The following is a 21178-nucleotide window of genomic DNA, read 5'->3' on the forward strand; positions in this document are numbered from 1 at the left end:
AATTAAAATGTAACAAAATAAGGAAATGCACATAAAACAGGCACAACTGGAAAATAATTAACAAATGTACAAATGAAGCAAGTTTTTCCAAAACTGAACTCGGCCATTTTCATACCAGATTATACCACACGAGATAGATTAGATTAGACAGAACTTTAAGGGTCCCTTGGGAAGACTCCCTCAGGGAAATTGAGGTTCCAGCAGCACTGTATAGCAGCACACAGAGTATCAAAAGTGAAAGTAAAAAAGAATACCAGACATACTGATAAATACTGGTTTACTGGCTACTACGGTTCCTCTCCTTCTCATCCTCTGTCTTCCTGTTACTCCTCCCCCTGAGTGAGGAGTTGTACAGTCTGATGGCCTGAGGAACAAAGGAGTTTTTCAGTCTGTTGGTCCTGCACTTGGGAAGAAGCAGTCTGTAGCTGAAGAGGCTCCTCTGGTTGCTGATGACGGTGTGCAGAGGGTGACTGGCATCGTCCCTAATGTCGAGCAGTTTGTCCAGTGTTCTCTTCTCTGCCACCGTCACCAGAGAGTCCAGCTTCATGCCAACCACAGAGTCAGCCCGCCTGATCAGTTTGTCCAGCCTGGATGTGACCTTCTTGGATGTGCTGCTGCCCCCAAGCACACCACGGTGTAAAAGAGGATGCTGGCTACTATGGATTGGTAGAACAACCACAGGAGTTTCACTGTTTGTGTATTGCGTATGTAATTCTTCCTCTGCATCACCATCAGAACCCTCTGTCTCTTCCAATATCAACTGTAAGGCAGCCTGAACATAGAATCACTTTGCCATCTTGATCAGCTGTGGTATGGAACCATGCTGACAGAGCGATTTATAGTGTCAGGCCCCCCCAAGATTGGTTACCATACTTTTGACCTAGACTCCTCTTTTTACTGTGATGGAGGCAAGCCAGAGTGTTGTGCATGTGTAATCAGAAAACCTCACATCACAATGCCAAAAGACACTCTAGCGACAGATACTACAACCCATAGGTTTTAGCCTTGTGATTACAGTGCCTGCCAACGCATCCAGGAGCTTGTGACTTTGCGCCCTGCAGAGGTTAAACTTGTATATCAGAAAAACTGAACATACAGGAAAGTCTCAAATTATTTCAAAATACCACTGCTGTATTTCAGTGTAAGGCTGGGCATACACTGTACGATATTTTCAATTGTTGTACTCGGCTCCAGCTCAAACTGTGCGACAAAACCGCAGGGTTTAAAAGTTCAGAGCGCACGATTCATGGTCTCACACTGTACGGCCCGATGCTCTGATGCGATCTGACTGCTCACATTGTACGTTAAAAAAATCACGCGTAGGAAGCTTTTTTTTTCTTTAAAAAAAATTATTTCATGCCTATCAGTGCGCACAGTGAGTGAAATCAGGTGGGGAGACTGAACGTATATGCATGCGCGTGCACACACAGCAGACAGCAACATGATTCACGAGAGGACGGTAAAAAAAAAGAAAACAAACATTCAACTATATTTCATACGGAGTCTTACAGCTGTACAAGGTGGAGCAAGTTACTCCCTCATCTGTCGTAAATCCTGCTGTTGTCTGCTGTGTGTGTGTGTGTGTGCGCATATACGTTCAGTCTCCCCCACCTGATTCCACTCACTGTACGCATTGCTAGGCATTAACTTTAATATGATATTAGGTTATTGCGAGGGAATGCAAAAAAACCAAAACAAAACAAAAAACAAGACTTTACATGAGACCACTGTTTGCTCTCTCCGGTGTTTGCTCATGGACAGTGCGCGACGTAATCAGCGTGTAGACGCTTGTAGCGCAGCTTCATCAGCGAGGAACCCTCACGAGCCACGACGGCCGACCAAAATATCAAACAGGTTTGATTTTCATCCGACCATACGATTCCTGATCAGGAGAGGTGGTCGTGAGATGTTAATCGCAGCTCGTTACTCCATGCAGACTGCATGATGCAGGACGCACGATTAAGCTGAAACTCGGCGCAATCCAAAAAATTCTCGCACGATTGAAAAATCGGCTGAAAAAGGGCCAAAACTCGCACAGTGTAAGCCCGCCTTAAAACTCCAACATCAGGCTTGTTTCATTGCAGGGGTGGACACGAGTGTGTCAAAAAGCTTCTACGTACCCACAATTCTCTTTTGTTGCATCAGTCAGAACCAGCTCAGAGGTGCACAAGTGTAAGAGGAAAAACAGGCTTGTAACAAGTGCTTAAAAATGGAGTTTCCCCGCTATGAAGCAGATATTGAAATTGTGAACCAAACATGAGTTATTCCAGCTCAGACATTGGGAAGTATGGTGGTGCAAGTAGCCACTAGACTTGTCTTCATATGAGAACGTCCCCAGTTCAAGGCCATTATCATCCTTGTACATCTGGAGTTGTGTTACAAAGGGACAAAGGGCAACCCACTGTTCCAAAGCAACACACGGATCTATACCAGACTCACTGTGGCGACCCTGGGCAAAAACAGGGAGAAGCCAAAAGAAATTATTTATACCACTTCAGCCGTTCCACTGTCCACCACTAATATATAATGTAGTTCCTTTCAACAATGAAACAACTGCACGCCCCAAAATATAACAATAACACAACATAAAAACATGATAGAACTGGATCGATACACTTCTAACAATGTCAACAAGAAGTTATGACGGTACACGCTGCAGGCATACCCAATAAGATGGTTCAGCTCACAGGAAACCAACAAGAACGAGCTAACTACCTACCAATTACCATGACAAATGGTGACTTTTTATGTGAACATTTAATCCCTCTGGGAACCTGTGGGTTTGCAAGCGTGTGTGACAAACTCACACCTCAACACTGTACACCATCATAAAGCTAAAAAATGGGTCTTTTCCCATTACAGGCCACTCAGGTGATGAACCGGTTGCTAGGTAATGAGAGTTGGGAAAATTACTTTCATGGTGGCAACTGGTGAACATAAAGCAGCAGCCCCGGGGTGAACGTGATTGAGCAACCGCCTCACTAGAACTGCACCAAATGGCTCGAGCTTTGTGTAATAACTTATTTATTTTCTCAAACACCCATGCAATCCAATTAAATGAGAGCGGAAACATTTACAGCATGAAAAATACAGACAAAGCAAATGCAAATAAAGCCTCTGCTTCTGGAAGTCAAAACAGCAAAGGAGAAAATTAGCAAAGGGGAAACTTTAGCTGCTCAGTAATGCCTACTCTCTCCATGTTCATCTGTCCAGTCTGCTTCCATCATTCACTCAGATGTTTATTAAAAGAGGTTTTGGATCATTAGTTCTGCGATAGACTGGATAACAGCAGGTACTCAAGCTGTGCAGTGTAACATTTAAATATTATACAGTTCACTCATGTTAACAGGGAAATATGTAGTTCTTTTTTCAGCTGTCCCTCCCAATTCTTCGAGGTCACCAAAATGGATCCAGTACAGATTCACTTTGGGATCTGGCACAGGTTTTACACCGTATAGCTATCCCGACGCAACTCCAGTTCGACATGGAGAAACACACACAGCCGCTGGTCTTCCCAAATGGTCTCTCAGCCAAATACTAATTAGGACCTACCTACTCTGTGTCACTTCTGAGACCCGATGGGATCAGATGTACACAAATCAGAATGGCTGCATGTAACAAGCGGCAACTCAAATACACAAACTCAATCCACATAATAATAGCAAACACAAATAATGTTAGAACTAGATAGCTAGGTCCAGTTAGGCTAACCAATATGCTCAACAACTATAGCAACATGTATTTTTATATTGTCCAATCAATATAAAATATGCCACGCAGCCTTACATGGAATATAATTAACTCGTATTTCTTTTGGTTTCAACCATTTCAGGAACAACAATTTTTATGTGGAATCCAAAATTGGGAAGAAAAAAAAAAAAAAAAAAACAACTTTATACATAAAACAGCTGGGGGGGGGGCACCTTCTAAAAATGTCTATGCAACATAATTCTGAAAGTAGTCTGCATTCACAAATACATTATTTAGGATAGTGGAAGATCAACAGCATTTCTTCCCACAATTAAAATGTGTCCATTAGCTAAAAATGGAAGTTGGACTTGGTCTTCACAGACTGGGCTCTCTACTGCTCCCAGTGGTTTGATTGTGCTTTATTGTAATTAGATCTAAGTTTGTTGTACAATGACAATAAAGGTATTTAATGCAAGTGTGTTAAATTCTACTAGTAAGTCATGAACAACCCACCTCTCGGTCCAGGCCCGCTGCCACCGTAATGATGCCGCCGGTTTTATTGTTGATGGTGAACATGTTGGAGGACGGGCTCTCTGGGTTCTGAGACAGGATCTTGTACCGCAGCATCCCATTAGCCGTTTTAGGGTCATCTTTGTCAACAGCCGTTACAGTCATAACAAAGGTTCCTTGAAGACAGAAAAACAGAGATAGGAAGCAAATATTTTAATTCATTTGACATTCCTTTTTATGATGGTAATGTTTACTGGTGAAAAAGGACATCAGACATCAGAGATACTCAACTGAAAGCTTTGTAACTGAAATGGCTAATATACTTTATCTTGTCTGAAAATACCACAAGTCTCTTTAATACACCCAGAGGCAAATTAACTACATTTCCACCTTGGGAACGTGACCGGTGATTATTTTAGATTACGGCCCCATGTGAAGCAGAAGCTGTCGACTGCTCACACAGTGTGATATAGTGCTTGGCTTTAGGGAGGATATTACCTGGCTTTGAACCCTCTGGAACAGTTCCGTTCCAGATCGGATGGATGAACTCGGGCCTGTTGTCGTTCATGTCGATGACATTGATCACAATGTCAATAGGGTTTTCTACCTGGTTGCCGTTCAGGTCCACTGCATGAGCTCTGAGCTGCAGAGAAACAAACATCTGGACTATAGACCTCTCCAAGCACAGTGGGCACTCGCAAACACACACAAGGACACCACTCAACTGTGCAAACAAATTCTTGGGAAAAAGCACAAACTCTGTACGACCCATGAAATCACTGAGAAAAGTAACCTCACCATCTCCACTAACTCACTGTACACACGACGTAGAAGACTAAACAGGATTTATTTTTTTCTTTTAAATCCACTTTGCTATGACAGACGATGCAGAGGAAAGAATTGTGTTTGTAAAGAACACATTTTCCCCACAATTATATTCAGCATATGCACAGCAGAATAGAGATAATGAGAGCAACCAGAGGTGAAGACAGTCACACATCCCAGAGCAGGTTAATTTTATGAAACACAATGTACCTGGTTAAAGCAGCTAAATATCAATATTTTATTTCTTTGCCCAATGTTTTTATACTTTTGGGATATTTTCTGTGAAATAATGTGAGAGATATGAAGTAGGGGCTGACTGAATATAGGTGTTGATAATCAGAAGACCCCAGGCCAATAATCATCCAACCTAGGGCTGCAGCTATTGATTATTTTAGTAATCGAGAATTCTATTGATTATTCTGGCGATTAATCGAGTAATCGGTTAAAAAGTACTTCTGTGTTTTTAAACAACATCAATAGTCCAGGGCTCTCCCTAAGCAATGGCACAATGTCACTGCGCCAAAGTGTTGGCATTTTGCTGAAACGGCGATGGGATGTGGCTTTCTGTTTTGTTTTCTCCAACTTGTAAAATTTAACCATTTTTAAGTTTTTTTTTTTTTAATAAAGGTTGATGGACTGGGTCCCTGTGTGATTTTTTTTTTTATCCCTCTTTCTCTGCAGTTCAGCAGATGCATTTCAGCTGGAGGTTGAACATGCAACCCTCGCAGTCAGCTTTTTTATTATTATTTTATTTAAGTTACCATGTTTGTGAAGTGTCCAAAAAAGCCCAAAAAAGCAAAAACTAAAAAGTCAAACACTCGGTATGAGTCTGTGACTCGCCCGATCTGAGAGCCCCTCACAATGAGCAGAGAGAGACAGCAGTCGGCCACCGGGTCAATAGTCCCTCCCCACGTACAGCAGACTGTGTGTTTTTTAAAAAAATAGACAAACACACTGCTTCGCTTTAAATGCACAGTAAGTCTATTTCAGATGATCAGCGTGGACCATCTTTCTCTTAAAAGGCTTTATTTTACTCTATGTGTCACGCCGGAAAGCGGTAGCTATCGTTGCTAATTTGATTTGCTGTTATGCTCCAGTCTTCTTCTGTTTTGTTTTTTCCTGCGGACGTTGCAGTGCCACACACAGGCCTGGCATATGTACTACAACATTAAACGAAGCTTCGAAGCACAGAATTTGCCTCGAACATTTTTTGTAATTAAATTATTCGAGTTACTCGACTAATCACTTCAGCCCTGATCCAACACCTAAAATGTATATCTGGGGATCTGGAACAGGGCGTGGAAAACAAGAGGGAGAGCAGGAGGGAAACACCCAACACCAAACACAAGAAATCCCTAACACAAAACCTAACCAAGAACAAAAAGACAGCAAATAATACAACAGCAAAACCCCAAACAAACCCCACAAGTCCAATCATGTCAAATGTGGATAAACCTGAATAGGAAAGATTAAAAAGCATATTCAACATGAGGTTGGTGCAGCTGTGAAAGAAGTACTCAGATCCTCTAATTCAGGAAATCTAGTAATAAAGTAATCATTACACAGACGAGCATATTATTACATTACTGGACTATAATCATAGATGCATGAATGCATTAACTTTAATGTTGTAGCTGGTAAATGTGGAGCCAATTTTAATTTATTTATGCATCCTTTTACACACTGCTGGGTATCTTCCCCTGTGAAGTAATAAAATCTAATTGATATCATTTATTTATTGAGGATATTTTGTGCTGTTACTGTAAATCCACACACTAGTAAATAAAGCTGTCAGTTAAATGTTGGTGCAGTAAAAAGTACAATATTTGCCTGTGAGATGTAGTGAAGAAGAAGCACTAAATCGCAGGAAGTGCAAGTGCTCAAGTAAAATGCCAGTTAAATAAATAAATGAGTTACTTTTCACCACTGTGTTGACAAATATCTGCACTGTGCATGTTTGTGTGGAACGCAGTAGTTGGGAAGGCACATGTTGACAGACCGACTACGAAGCCAATGGAACAGGATTTTCGTTGTAGTTTAATAAGTAAAGAGAACTGAATAAGAAAAGATAACACAGCTACTTTCTAAGGAGACACTCTGTTACACAAGAGTGTCAAATCTCACAGAAATCAGCCCACTTTTCTTCACAATGAAGCTGCGAAAAAAACATATGTCTACATATAGTTCTCAGTTGAGATTGGAGCGAAACACTGACTTTTCTGTATCAATGACATGACTCTTAACCAGAACAGTGTTGGAAAAAGAGGCACAGTATTTAGGGAAAGATGCTAAAAGCTTATGATTAAAAATGGATCAATCTCTTTATCATTAATAAATGTTAAAAAAGGAGCTACATTCCAGTTGCAGAAATGGATCCAGCTGATCTAAAAGTGTTACTGAGCAAGACTGACACCGCACTTAATGAAATTATTTAAAAAAATTACGCAAAAGGCCTTTATTGAACAGAGATAGATGATAAGAATGTCAAATGGCCCCATTTCTCACTGGTAGAGAACCTCTAATATACATATACACATATATATATATACACATACATATATATATATATATATATATATATATATATATATATATATATATATATATATATATATATATATATATATATATATACATACACTCAACAAAAATATAAACGCAACACTTTTGGTTTTGCTCCCATTTTGTATGAGATGAACTCAAAGATCTAAAACTTTTTCCACATACACAATATCACCATTTCCCTCAAATATTGTTCATAAACCAGTCTAAATCTGTGATAGTGAGCACTTCTCCTTTGCTGAGATAATCCATCCCACCTCACAGATGTGCCATATCAAGATGCTGATTAGACACCATGATTAGTGCACAGATGTGCCTTAGACTGCCCACAATAAAAGGCCACTCTGAAAGGTGCAGTTTTATCATACAGCACAATGCCACAGATGTCGCAAGATTTGAGGGAGCGTGCAATTGGCATGCTGACAGCAGGAACGTCAACCAGAGCTGTTGCTCGTGTATTGAATGTTCATTTCTCTATCATAAGCCGTCTCCAAAGGCGTTTCAGAGAATTTGGCAGTACATCCAACCAGCCTCACAACCACAGACCACGTGTAACCACACCAGCTCAGGACCTCCACATCCAGTATGTTCACCTCCAAGATTGTCTGAGACCAGCCACTCGGACAGCTGCTGAAACAATCGGTTTGCATAACCAAAGAATTTCTGCACAAACTGTCAGAAACCGTCTCAGGGAAGCTCATCTGCATGCTCGTCGTCCTCATCGGGGTCTCGACCTGACTCCAGTTCGTCGTCGTAACCGACTTGAGTGGGCAAATGCTCCAGGGCAGATGGCAGACAGCGTGTGTGGCGTCGTGTGGGTGAGCGGTTTTCTGATGTCAGTGTTGTGGATCGAGTGGCCCATGGTGGCGGTGGGGTTATGGTATGGGCAGGCGTCTGTTATGGACGAAGAACACAGGTGCATTTTATTGATGGCATTTTGAATGCACAGAGATACTGTGACGAGATCCTGAGGCCCATTGTTGTGCCATACAGCCAAGAACATCACCATGTTGCAGTAGGATAATGCACGGCCCCATGTTGCAAGGATCTGTACACAATTCTTGGAAGCTGAAAATGTCCCAGTTCTTGCATGGCCGGCATACTCACCGGACATGTCACCCATTGAGCATGTTTGGGATGCTCTGGACCAGCGTATATGACAGCGTGTACCAGTTCCTGCCAATATCCAGCAACTTCGCACAGCCATTGAAGAGGAGTGGACCAACATTCCACAGGCCACAATAGACAACCTGATCAACTCTATGCGAAGGAGATGTGTTGCACTGCATGAGGCAAATGGTGGTCACACCAGATACTGACTGGTATTCCCCCCCAGTAAAACAAAACTGCACCTTTCAGAGTGGCCTTTTATTGTGGGCAGTCCAAGGCACACCTGTGCACTAATCATGGTGTCTAATCAGCATCTTGATATGGCACACCTGTGAGGTGGGATGGATTATCTCAGCAAAGGAGAAGTGCTCACTATCACAGATTTAGACTGGTTTGTGAACAATATTTGAGGGAAATGGTGATATTGTGTATGTGGAAAAAGTTTTAGATCTTTGAGTTCATCTCATACAAAATGGGAGCAAAACCAAAAGTGTTGCGTTTATATTTTTGTTGAGTGTAAGTTATTCAAAGTCACTGGGTGCAATACCTTTTCAGTTTCCCCATCTGACACACACCCACAGAGTGAAGGTAATGATTAAACTAGCCAAATATCTGACACAGAGTCCACTGTTGCATTTTTAGCTGTTGGTTTCGAAACAGATTAATCTGAACTGCATGTTTTTTTTTTTTACATGGTGCGTTCACACAGAAACTCTTAAACACATCCTACCCATTCACTGACAACACTTTCATGCTCACAATAAACACAGAAAATACAACATATTCATTCAAAGTGGAAGCTGTGCACGCCAGCCACTCACCCGTACGCACAAAACCTTGAAATGTAGTTCAAGTGTAAATTAAGCACTCAACTGTTAACTACAGTGTGAAGTGCATACAATAAATAAAATTGTCTGGAAACAGAAAAATTAATATCCGAGTAAAACAGTAAGTACACATCATTAAGCTACAGCCTTGCTACTGTGTTGCTCGCCTTTAATTTAATCAGTAGGACCATTCTGAAAACTTTTACATAATGTGCTATGACCCAAAGAGAGTTGGGGGGGATCAGTTCACTTTAAACAATACAAAGTACAGTACAGTAGTACAGTAAATACAGTATAGCAGTAAAGTATGGAGTACCTGTACAAGGCTCAGGATCGATGCCGAGATGAGCCTCATTGCAGAGGGTTGAGGACGTTTGAAGAGGGACTAGCTTAAATAATTTTTATTTTATCTGATAAAACATACTAAAACATGCATTTTCCAACATTCTTATGAGTTTTTTTTTTGTTTTGATAATTCATAAATCGATAAAATAGAAAAGTACAAAGAAGGCATCTGATTGGTCAAAGATATTATAACATATGCATCTGGGGATCAAGCTCCTGTGTGCGTATTTGACACCGTGGGAGACGGCTGTTCCCCCCCCACCACCACCTTTTTTTTTTTTTTTTTTTTTTAGGTATTTTGTCCTATTCTTTTACCCTCCTGCTCTTCTCACATACATATTGTGTGCTTTATACATATCCCATGGATATTTTTAACTTTCTAATGCTACCAGGAGCCAGCTTTTTCACTTATTCAAGAGAGGAACTGCTGAGTCTGAAAACAAAGACGAGCCGAGATACGACACCCCATCCTAGCAGAGTTGAGCAGGAGGCCCAGGGGCTGTAAGGCCGGCCTAAGCTAAAGGCTAGGCTAGCAGACAACCGGAGGCGCTACAAACCATCAATTCTGTCCGCGATCATGGAAAATATGAACTTGCTAAACTCGAACAAGATCGACGAAGTGTCCGCACTGAAAAACCAATGGATTTACCGTGAGAGCAGCTTGTTTATCTTTACAGAGATGTGGTTAACCCACCTTTTTCCCGGATGCTAATGTGGACATGCTGGGATTCACTGCTGAGAGAGCCAACAGAGACACTAAAGAGTGCGGGAAAAGGAAAGGTGGGACTCGACATTTAGGTTAACAACTGCTGGTGTATCCCAGTCACCGTAAAGATGGTCTTGTGCTGCCAGGACCTCAAGCTGCTAGCCATTAGCCTGCGGGCATACCATCTAAGGAGGGAGCTTAATCACATCACACCCGGCGGTCAAGAAGATCAAAGCCAGCTGTCACCATGACAGCAGAGACAGCTGAGAACAGAGGAAGTCTTTGCAGAAGGAGAGTTTCAAAAGTAGACTATTTATTTATCAGTCTAGTTGAGGACATGATATCAATTCTAAATGGTTAAGTGGGGTAGAGCTGAACACATTACCACCAACACTGACGTCACACTTCTGCTTTTAATGCAGTGCCTCCAGCGGTGATTTATTTTTAGCAAATTTGTTTAGTGTGTTAATTATTAATAGAAAATGTACATTTTGAAAATAACTAAGAATTAGTTTTATTTAAGACTTAGAATGACATTATTATATGAAAAAGTTTACAAGAGGTCTCTTAAAACTTATGCGATGCAAGCGGTGCCGTATTTCTTGTGTTACAGCATAACATTTATTGAATCACACACAGACACACACACACACACACACAGCAGAAATGATGACACATTCACCTTTGCTAAAGTCCACAATTTGTGTGGTGGAGACGTTTCTATTGATGGAACCCTGAATAAGAGAAAAAGAAAAAAGCTATGCAACTCAAAAAAACCAACATCAAAAGTGGGCACATGAATGAGTGCACACCCACAAGGTACCAAAAAACTAACACCAAAAAAACAAACATCAATGTTTTGCACTCAAAATGCTATTGTGTGTGCAGAATGTATAACACATTCCTACAAATTGATTTATTTGTGTAAGTAAATTAATAATTATGGCACACATGCAGCAAAAATATTAATTTCTACATCAGAATGTATGTATTTATCATTGCTGCACACAAATACCCAATAATGACATCTGTTACTTAATGTCACTCTTAATTTTGCGCATTTCGTGCATGCTCAACTTGGCACACTTGCGCATATTAATCAAATGTGGGAACTAATTCATCAAATTGTGCACACTCAGCAGCATTTTGAACATTCTATAGATTAAGACGCACCCTCACTATGCATTTTGACTCTCTATAACTCCGGGGCTTTGCATGGAACACAGATGATACCACAGCTCCTGTCCTGCATCTCTGCACGTGACATGGACAAACACTAACATGTATGCTCTTATGGTGCAACATGCTTCTGCATTATGTCGGTATGATACGGCAGTGCCGTATCGCTTTAGTCAATCCTTTTGTTTTGCAACCAACAACTGCTGAAATCTACTTGGATTTCCAGTTGTGTGAACACACACACACAAACACACACACACACACTGACTTTAAATCCGAAAACCCACAAATGAATAAAACAGCTTGAGAATGAGCTGGAGGGTATCGTAACTAATATAGACACAATAAACCTCAAACTGAACCCTTTAAATTCACAGACAGATCAGTCAAGATTTCTTGAGAGACCCTCATCATGCCTGAAGTCTTTACTGAGTCTGAAGCAACTGTTTAGGCGACACATGACCTCTGAGCACATGCCAACGGGCCAGAATGTACAGCACCGTCAGACGGAACACACTTCCCTTGATAATCATCAGCAGAAAAATCATTTGCAAAACACAGCACAGCTCTTATTCACTTACTCACTCACTCACTCATGTTATCATATTATCGGAGACTTACATGGAAACTAGGGATGTGCTCACGATCCAGGGGCTTCTTGACAGACAACTCTCCAGAAATTGCATCAATGATGAAGATGCCAGTGGGGGGCTGGTCAGCACCGGGTCCAGTCACACTGTATCTTAAGGATCGGTTTTTGTCGTGGTCCGATCGGATCTGTTTGTAGAAAAATTTGTTAATAAAATGTTCATCACATGTTACTGGTTCTCTGATACCAAAACTATGCATCACTTTACAACTGAATGAATAATTTAAAAAAGAAACGGCAAAAGCATTTTCAGAACAATAAAGTCATCTCAATAGGACACCAAAGTCTCGTTTGAACCCCACCGTATCACGGGATTCGACCACTTATGGGGACAGTCACTCACATTGTGCAACATATACACAGCATAACTTCACATGTGAAAACGGTGTACTGTTTTGTTTTCGACTGCAATCACTGAACCCGTTGCGAAAAGTGCAGTTTTTTTCAGTTCCCAGTGGAGAAGGGAAGACGATGCAAATGGGAGACATCATGTCGGCAAGTGTTAGCTCAAGTAGGCATCCTTGAGCTGACCTCTAATGACCTACAGGGGTCAATGAAGAATGACACAGGGTTCAAACTTTAAAAGCATTCCAATCATACTGAAAGATACAGTATACTATTTGTCTGATCATAACGATTCCAAAATGGTATAGTTAAACTATCCTAAATGACTAAATGTTCTGGAGTTACAGGGTAAAAAAAACAAAAAACAAAAATGACGACAAGCGTCAAGTTCAGTTTATACAGGGGTCAAAAGTTAAAGTTGTGCCAATTTTGGTAATAAAGTGATGCAGGTCATTAGAGGTCAGCTCTGGGATGCCTCCACATCTGAAAATAAACATGAATTTAAAATGTGTGTGTCAAATTTGGTGCTTTACTCACAAAATCAACAATTATGGAAATTTTAGCTAAGCTGCACCACTTTAAATTAAATTAAATAACCACCTATTAAATAAAGTCATGAGAACACACTTACTTAATGAAAAGTAATTAACAAGATAATTTTCTTTGGATGAACCAAAGCCAATAGTAAGCATTGATCATGCCAATCTCTAGCTTCTTTGAATTTGAAATTGGTGGGGATGGGAATGGGCAACCTCTCATGCCAAAAAACAAAATAAGGAATGAAACACTTTATGCTCTTGGGGCTAGGTGACAAAAGTTGGGAACCACTGGTCTAGCCCTTACCAGTATTAGTAACAAGCAGTGGTAAAGGCATAAGTCCCTCTATGTTGAGTACCTCTGCCTGCTATAATAATGTGCTTGCTTACTCATTAAGTCTCTAGTACTGCTCAATATTCCTGAGATTAGTCAGTTCAAATCTGGTTGGAGACATAACTGGAAGAAAAACAGACTTTTAAGTGGATCAAAGTTTCCAAACTGTCACAACATCCTTGTGTGGGCATGAGTATCTGTTTTTACATAATCTGTACTGTAACTGGTCCTTTCTTCAGGGAGCAACACTGCTGCCTTCACCATACTGTGACAACAGGACATTTCCTCATCATCCACTAAATCCCAAGCACATAGCTTCTAGTGTGGCTAGTATAAATACAAGACATCAAAATACATCATTTACACCATTTAGGATGTCGGCTTATGCTGAAAATGGATCGACTGCTAAACTGTCCCGAGCTTTGACTGTCGTTAGTCAGCTGCCCACACCGCGTGCGGGCCTGAGAACTGTAAATGAACAGGGCTGAGTATGTCCTTGAGCCATGATTAAAAGGAGCGCAATATCTCAACAGGCAAGCAACCACGGAAGCATTACGTGGAAGAGCACTTCAGATTTCTCTCCACCTCCAAATAATGTCAGGTTGCATACTGTAGGAACTGAATGCCCCCAGAAACAAAAGATAAATAAGAGAGTGGAAAAAAGCCATGACCTTTAGGAAGGTGCCATTAAATATGAGGTGTGTGGATGTTTTTATTTATTTATTTATTTATTTTAGAATAAACAAGTTGTGTGTGTGTGTGTGTGTGTGTGTGTGTCCTCCTGAGTGGGAGCTCGAGGCAAGAGGGACCTACAGGTTGTCAAGCAAAAGCATTTTCTTTGAAACTGAGAAAACAGTGTGTGAATGTGTGGGTGTCTGGCCACGCTGGAGTGTAATACCTTACCCGGACAAGCTCTTGTGGGAATGGACCTCGTGAATTCTCCGGGACATTGATTGGGGGGATGACCCAGTCTCTCTTCATGCGTTTAAGCTGGCTGTCCGTGTTTCGTGAGGGAAACACAATATCCTTCAAATTCTTGGATATAACTGGAGGGACAGCAACTTTCTGGTTCTGGCAAATAAAACAATTTTGTTTTAAGACCAGAAAGCCACTGGTAGACACAGAGACATAGCTAAATCCAATGGAAAACATATTTTAAACCATGCTTCAAAATGCTGCTTGAAAAGGCAGTTTTCATTAAATTTACACTTCCCCATGTCATCACCCGAGTTACAACTAGAGAGCTGAAAGTGTCTCTGCTCTGACCATTCCTGCAACAAACCAAAAAACCTTGTTAGTTTCACTATCTCATGTTGTGTGCCATTATGTGAGGTTTTCAATTAATTATTTAAAATAAACAAATAAATAGGTAGCCTTTTATTTTGATATTTTTTAATTGCAGTGTCAGAAGAAAACATAAAATCCTACTTCCCATGTCATTTTTAAGACTTTTGAAAAACTGACTTAAGACCTTTTAATACAATTAAGGTCTTATTTTTAGATTAACAAACTGAATGCCTTTTAAGACTTTTTAAGGATCCATGGTAATCCTGTATTAGAAACATTTACATACACATCTACTTACGACAAAACAAAATGTTTGTTTGTTTATAATAGATTTTGTATAAATTACACTAAATTTGTGGTCAATTCCCTGTACTTTCCATAAGATAACACTTTATTGGAATACTCAGGAATAAAATTATAGCAGTGCCGAATAAAATCCTTGCACTGCCCTTACTGTAGTAATTCACACCTGTGATATGTTCAGGTCCTATTGTTTTGCTACAGGCATCAGGTTTGCGGTGTAATATGTCTAACACTTGAGTGGATCAGAGCAGGATCGCTTGCTATCAACTCTGATCATGTTATATCATAATATTTGAAAATTGTGTTTTCTGGGGTGAGATGGAGCATGTGAGCAGCATCGCGCAGGGAAAATAAAGACATTCAAGATGAAATGTTATCCAAAACCACCAAAGAGAGTGTTTTAACTAATGTTGGTTACTTGGTTTGTAATTAGGATTAATTAAAAATGTATCCAACAATATCCATGAAACCTGAAGAAGCGGTGGGTATACATTAACAAAAAAGCTCCATATTACATTGAGAAATTGGCACAGCAGGTCTTAATTTTCTTTGTGAAACCTGAGGCAGGGGTAGAGTCAAAGACCATTCTTCTTCTAGCTTTGTCAACACTGAACAATTAGGCATTTTTCATCCATTTCTAAATAAATAAATACTATGTCCCCCCCACAGTTTGAAAATGTATGCTTGGTAAACTTGAGTAGGCTCCAGAGGTCTGTTTTAGGTCAAATCCAAGCTTTGGACTCTTGTCAATCTCTAATTCCATGAGATTAATACAACAGCAGTGATCTACAATCTTAAACCAATAATCTTTCCCTTTGTTGTGTGTACGTAATCCAACTGATGTGGTGAAAAACCACACTGGATTCTACACAAACTTATGTAATTTAATACCAGTTGACATGTGTTTTTTAAATCACTCTGATCCCCTTTTATTGGTGACTTAAAATAATTATTCCAATATGTGATGATGTGCCTTAAAATTCTTTATTGTGGTCTGTGCACTTCACCTCTTCACCGTGGGATAGTAAGAAACATCTGTTCTGATTCCTTTGTATGTCTGGTACATGTGAAGAAATTGACAATAAAGCGGACTTTGACTTTTGACTTTTAGTGCAGCTGGACCAGCACTGGTTTCCTTTAAATGGCAGACCTCTTCTTAGGTCCTGATAAAATGCACCCACACAAACAGACCAGCTTCTATAATGGATCTGCCATCCTCCCTCGGCTGTAATGAATGAGATTTGAAACAAAGGAGGATGGTACCTGCAAGCCAGACACTAAACACACAGATGGCTCAAATTGCCTCAGCTGCTCTAGAGACTGAGGTAGTGCCAGAGAAAGTTAAAATAACCTTGAACACAATAAGGCAGGAAGGGAAACAGAAAAACAATATGTTAAATCTGTCAATGTCAATGTATGATAGCTGGGATTTCTGTGGAGCTGTCAAGTCCCTTGATGCATCTCCTCTTAGTGCTACCTGTAATTACTTCATTGCTCACTGGATGTGAAGCAGTAAAGTCCAGCAAATGGCTGAAAAGTATCCTACGCAAACACAGAAATTAATTACAATTTAGCCACCTTAAAACATGACCCATATCCAACAATCCCTCCTCCTCCATCTTCTGAGGAGCTGTCGTCGAGATTCCACTAATCATGTTTGAAATCCGATTATACTGCTTTCACATATTTGAAATGCAGAGAGGCAATCGGACAGATAGTGAAGGCGTATGCCTCAGAAATATCTATTACCCTATTAAAATGGGTGCGAGCGCTAATTATTTGCAACCTGCACCTGGAATGATGAATGGTGCAGATGGCTTGTTCGGCCCAACACACACCTATTTCTGGAGTGATGGAGGTCTGCAACCATCCACACTCTCCAAACCCCTCCATCTTCTGAGCAGGAGATGCAACTTCAGAGTCCAGGAGGGGCATTAAACTGACTGATGGCCCGAGCATTTGTACACGTGTGGGAAAGTTTACTTACGCGTGCATTTGTCCTTTTCGAAAAGTTTGCTCTCTTAAGTGTGTTCACCTCCGGGGGCAGTGAGGTTTTAATGGAGGTGGCGACAGTAGGTGTCTTAATGAAGACACTGTTTGGTTGGCATTGATTAAAATGTTTCCTCAAGGATGACACCGTCGCAGCACTAATATAGAAATTTAATCACTGATCTGATGCAGACATGTGCAATGATTTATCAAAATAATTGTGCTGGGGCCAAACCAACCACTCATGACCCCATAAACATGCAGGTGAAGGTGCAGAAAAGTCAATCAAAGACTTAATTTAAAAAAAACTACACTGCACATATTTGTCTCTTAATGACACAGTCATTAATTAGAATGCTATGTGGTCATACATCTGTATACTAACTTTTGTTTTAAATATAAGTCACAGAAGGTCTGTGTTTACCAGGTGGGGACAAGTGAGCGTTTGCCTTTGAAAAGACAACAGTGACTAATGGTATCATTAAAATCACATACCTGCAGGAGTCCCAATAGTAAATGAGTGTCAGTGGCTAACGATGGTTTTTTGAAACGACACAGCAAATCATTAATAGCTACAACTTTAATTTCAGCCCAGCAGACCGCTGCACCTTCAGCGCTGACAGCAAACACACATAACTGTCAGCATTAGCTTCATATCCACACCCACATAAAATAAAACGCCCACCTTTCCTCAGATTACCTGGTGTGTTGCTGCACATTTAGAAACGATGATCGCTTCCGTTTGTTTGAGTATATTACTGAGATTACAAAAAACAGAAGATTACCGTATTTTCCGGACTATAAGTCGCACTTTTTTACATGTTTTGGCCGGGGGTGCGACCTATACTCCGGTGCGACTTATAAATGAAAAATATACCGGTAGGATCTCAATTAATTTACTGTAACAAAACAATTTTACGTGACAGAGTCGATCTATGTTTTAAAATGGCCACCGGAAAAGGAAATGCAATGCATCATGGGCACTGTAGTATGACGGCCATCCTATAGTTCACGCTGGTCGCGATAACCAATCAGAGAACAGAACTTTGGATGCATATTCCTCACCTCACCCACAGCGTGTGAAGCTGACGAACACGGTGCTTGCTGTTATTCCGGCATGGCGAACAGAACAGCTTCAACCCTTGGATATCAATGTGAGCAGAGTGTTTAAGTTGACGCTGAGAGCTGCGTGGGAGCATTGGGTGAGCGACGGCGGAGGATTAGCGTGTGCACTTGGAAGGAGCTGGCGTCGATGATTGTGAAAAGCGTTTGAAGCAGACGAACATGGTGTTTATTCCGGGACGGCTAACAAGACAGCTTCAACCCTTGGATATCAGTGTGAGCAGAGTTGACGCTGAGAGCTGCATGGGAGCACTGAGCGACGGCGGAGGATTAGCGTCTGCACTTGGAAGGAGCTGGATCGACACCGCTGGGTGGTCATGAGCTGCGCAGGTAGGTGATGCATGGTTCGGCTCGCAATGTGGTCCGCAAAATACAAACATATCCGTAGGTAAAATGCAGCTCACGAGAGGGCACTCGAGGCTTGTGTGACTGTTCCTGCGACTTCTGACTACCATAGAAAAATAAAAATTTTAACGTTACTTATAACATAACAAGACAACGGAGAAGGCCCGAAAAAATGCCACCAAAAAGAAAATCATACTCTGCAGATTACAAGTTGCGACTGGTGAAATATGCATCCGAAAACGGTAGCCGTCACAATATTATCATCTGAACTTTTCATGTTAACATACCTGTATGTCCATGGGACTTATAGTCCAGTGGACCTTATTTATGGTTTATTTTTCTTTATAATGGATAAAGTGGCTGGTGCGACTTATACTCCGGTGCGACTTATTTATGGTTTGTTTTTCTTTATAATGGATAAAGTGGCTGGTGCGACTTATAGTCCGGAAAATACGGTAGTCAGTGTAAACTAAACACGATTATTGCATTAAAGGGTGTTCATTAAGACGGCAGACGGCTAATGAGCTCAGATTGCATAGCGATGATTGCTAACATGCACATGAAGACTCATTCACCCAGGTCCATAAGTATTTGGACAGCACTAATTTTCATGATCTTATTTCTGTACACTAACACAATAGAGTTGGAAGAAAACTTTACCAACAAGACGCTGTATTTTACAGTCCCTCCATTTTCACAGCCAATAAGGAACTGGACAAAATAAACATAATAATCGTTAACACAAATATTTTCTTTTAACAAATCAGGTGATGACCATTTCCATGTAACTGAATAGGTCTTAATCTTCATGGCACTGTGTGGTGAATCTGGCTGAAGTAGGCAGTTCTCAAAAACTGAGTGATTGTGCAAGAATAAGACAAGTGAGGGAAGCCAACAAGACATTTACAACAAAACTGAAAGTATTACAAGATTCTGTTTCTGTGAGTGGAGGACTGGTGTAGAGTGAAAATTTTTATCTGTTGCATCATTAGTGGCAGATTCACGACAGACTGGCATAGAAGTACTTTTGGAAACATGACATTTCTGCTACAGTTTGCCCAAAAGCACGAGAGACTCAAGCCTCGATTTGGTCTGTTTTTGTGTGTGTATGTGTGTGAAAATCCTTCTCTCTTCTGCTCCACCATGGAGCTGCAATGGGTGGTGCAACAAAAACGGTGCACTATACAGTTTCTTCAAACACATCCACAGAAACCTATAACACTTTCAGAGTTGTCTGGGTGGCTTCCCTCACTCATCTACTTTAACAGTCACTCATTTCTGAGATATGCCTTCTTCAGAAAAATTTACCACACAGTACCATACTGTTTGTATTTCCAAATGACTGATGTACGAGGTCTATTAGAAAAGTATCCGACCTTATTATTTTTTTCAAAAACCATATGGATTTGAATCACGTGTGATTACATCAGACATGCTTGAACCCTCATGGGCATGCGAGAGTTTTTTCACGCCTGTCGGTTACGTCATTCGCCTGTGGGCAGTCTCTGAGTGAGGAGTCGCCCACCCTCTCATCGTTTTTTTCATTGTTTAGGAATGGCTCAGAGACTGCTGCTTTGTTTGATCCAAATTTTTTCAAAACTCTAAGGCACAACTGAGTGGACACCATTCGATAAATTCAGCTGGTTTTCGGTAAAAATTTTAACGGCTGATGAGAGATTTTGGTCTGGTAGTGTCGCCGTAAGGACGGCCCACGGCGCCTGACGGCGATCTGCACTTCGAGGCGGCAGCATCTCGCCGTTTCAAGTTGAAAACTTCCACATTTCAGGCTCTGTTGACCCAGTAAGTCGTCAGAGAACAGAGCACTTTCAGAAGAAGTCGGCATGAGGAGTTTATTCGGACATTCCATTGTTAACGGACATTTTGTAATGAAAGAACGTGCGGGCAGAGTCGCATGTCGGGTCGGACCCGACCGCGGGGAGGTCGCGACAGGAAAAACACCTCCGTTGGAAACCTTAACGGGCAAGTTGGAACATGCCCAAGCTGTTAAACAATTTCTCAGTTACTCACTTGTTGAAAGCCATCAAAAGCCGCCTGAATTTTACAAATGGTTTTCAACACGGAGGTGTTTTTCCTGTCGCGGCGCACACAGATTCGCCGAGTCGTTTCCGTGACGACTCGGCGAATTCATTAAAAAATGTCCTTAAACAGTGGAATGTCCGCATAAAGTCCTCATGCCGGCCTCTTCTGAATCTTCTCTGTTCTCTCACGACGTCCTGGGTGAATTAAGCCTTAAATTAGGATGTTTTCAGGTCGAAACAGGCCGACGACGGCGCCTGGAAGCGCTGCAGGACGTCCTGCTCTGTGGGAAGTCCTTAAAGCGACAGAAACACCCCATAATCTCTCATCAGCCGTTAAACTTTTCACCGAAAACCAGCTTAATTTCTCGAATAGTATCCACTCGGATATTCCTCACAGGTTCAGAAAAAATTTTGGTAAAGCAACGCGCGCCGTCTCGAGCAGCGTGTAAAACAAAGGAATTCAGCCGAGAGGGCG

The 21178-nt window shown here is 41.1% G+C and overlaps 1 protein-coding gene across 1 annotated transcript in view; it reads right to left on the reverse strand.

Moving 5' to 3' along the window:
• Positions 1 to 21178, reverse strand: part of cdh2 (cadherin 2, type 1, N-cadherin (neuronal)) — a 154703-nt gene that overhangs the window by 33756 nt on the left and 99769 nt on the right. Inside the window, exons 4-7 of the mRNA XM_034182823.1 lie at positions 14522 to 14689; positions 12376 to 12531; positions 4699 to 4843; positions 4204 to 4376 (exon numbers count right to left, since the gene is read on the reverse strand). Coding sequence (XP_034038714.1) covers positions 4204 to 4376; positions 4699 to 4843; positions 12376 to 12531; positions 14522 to 14689 — 642 coding nt within the window. The remainder of the gene's footprint in view (positions 1 to 4203; positions 4377 to 4698; positions 4844 to 12375; positions 12532 to 14521; positions 14690 to 21178) is intronic.

Source organism: Thalassophryne amazonica, chromosome 12, assembly GCF_902500255.1.
Source record: "Thalassophryne amazonica chromosome 12, fThaAma1.1, whole genome shotgun sequence".
NCBI classification, from domain to species: domain Eukaryota; kingdom Metazoa; phylum Chordata; class Actinopteri; order Batrachoidiformes; family Batrachoididae; genus Thalassophryne; species Thalassophryne amazonica.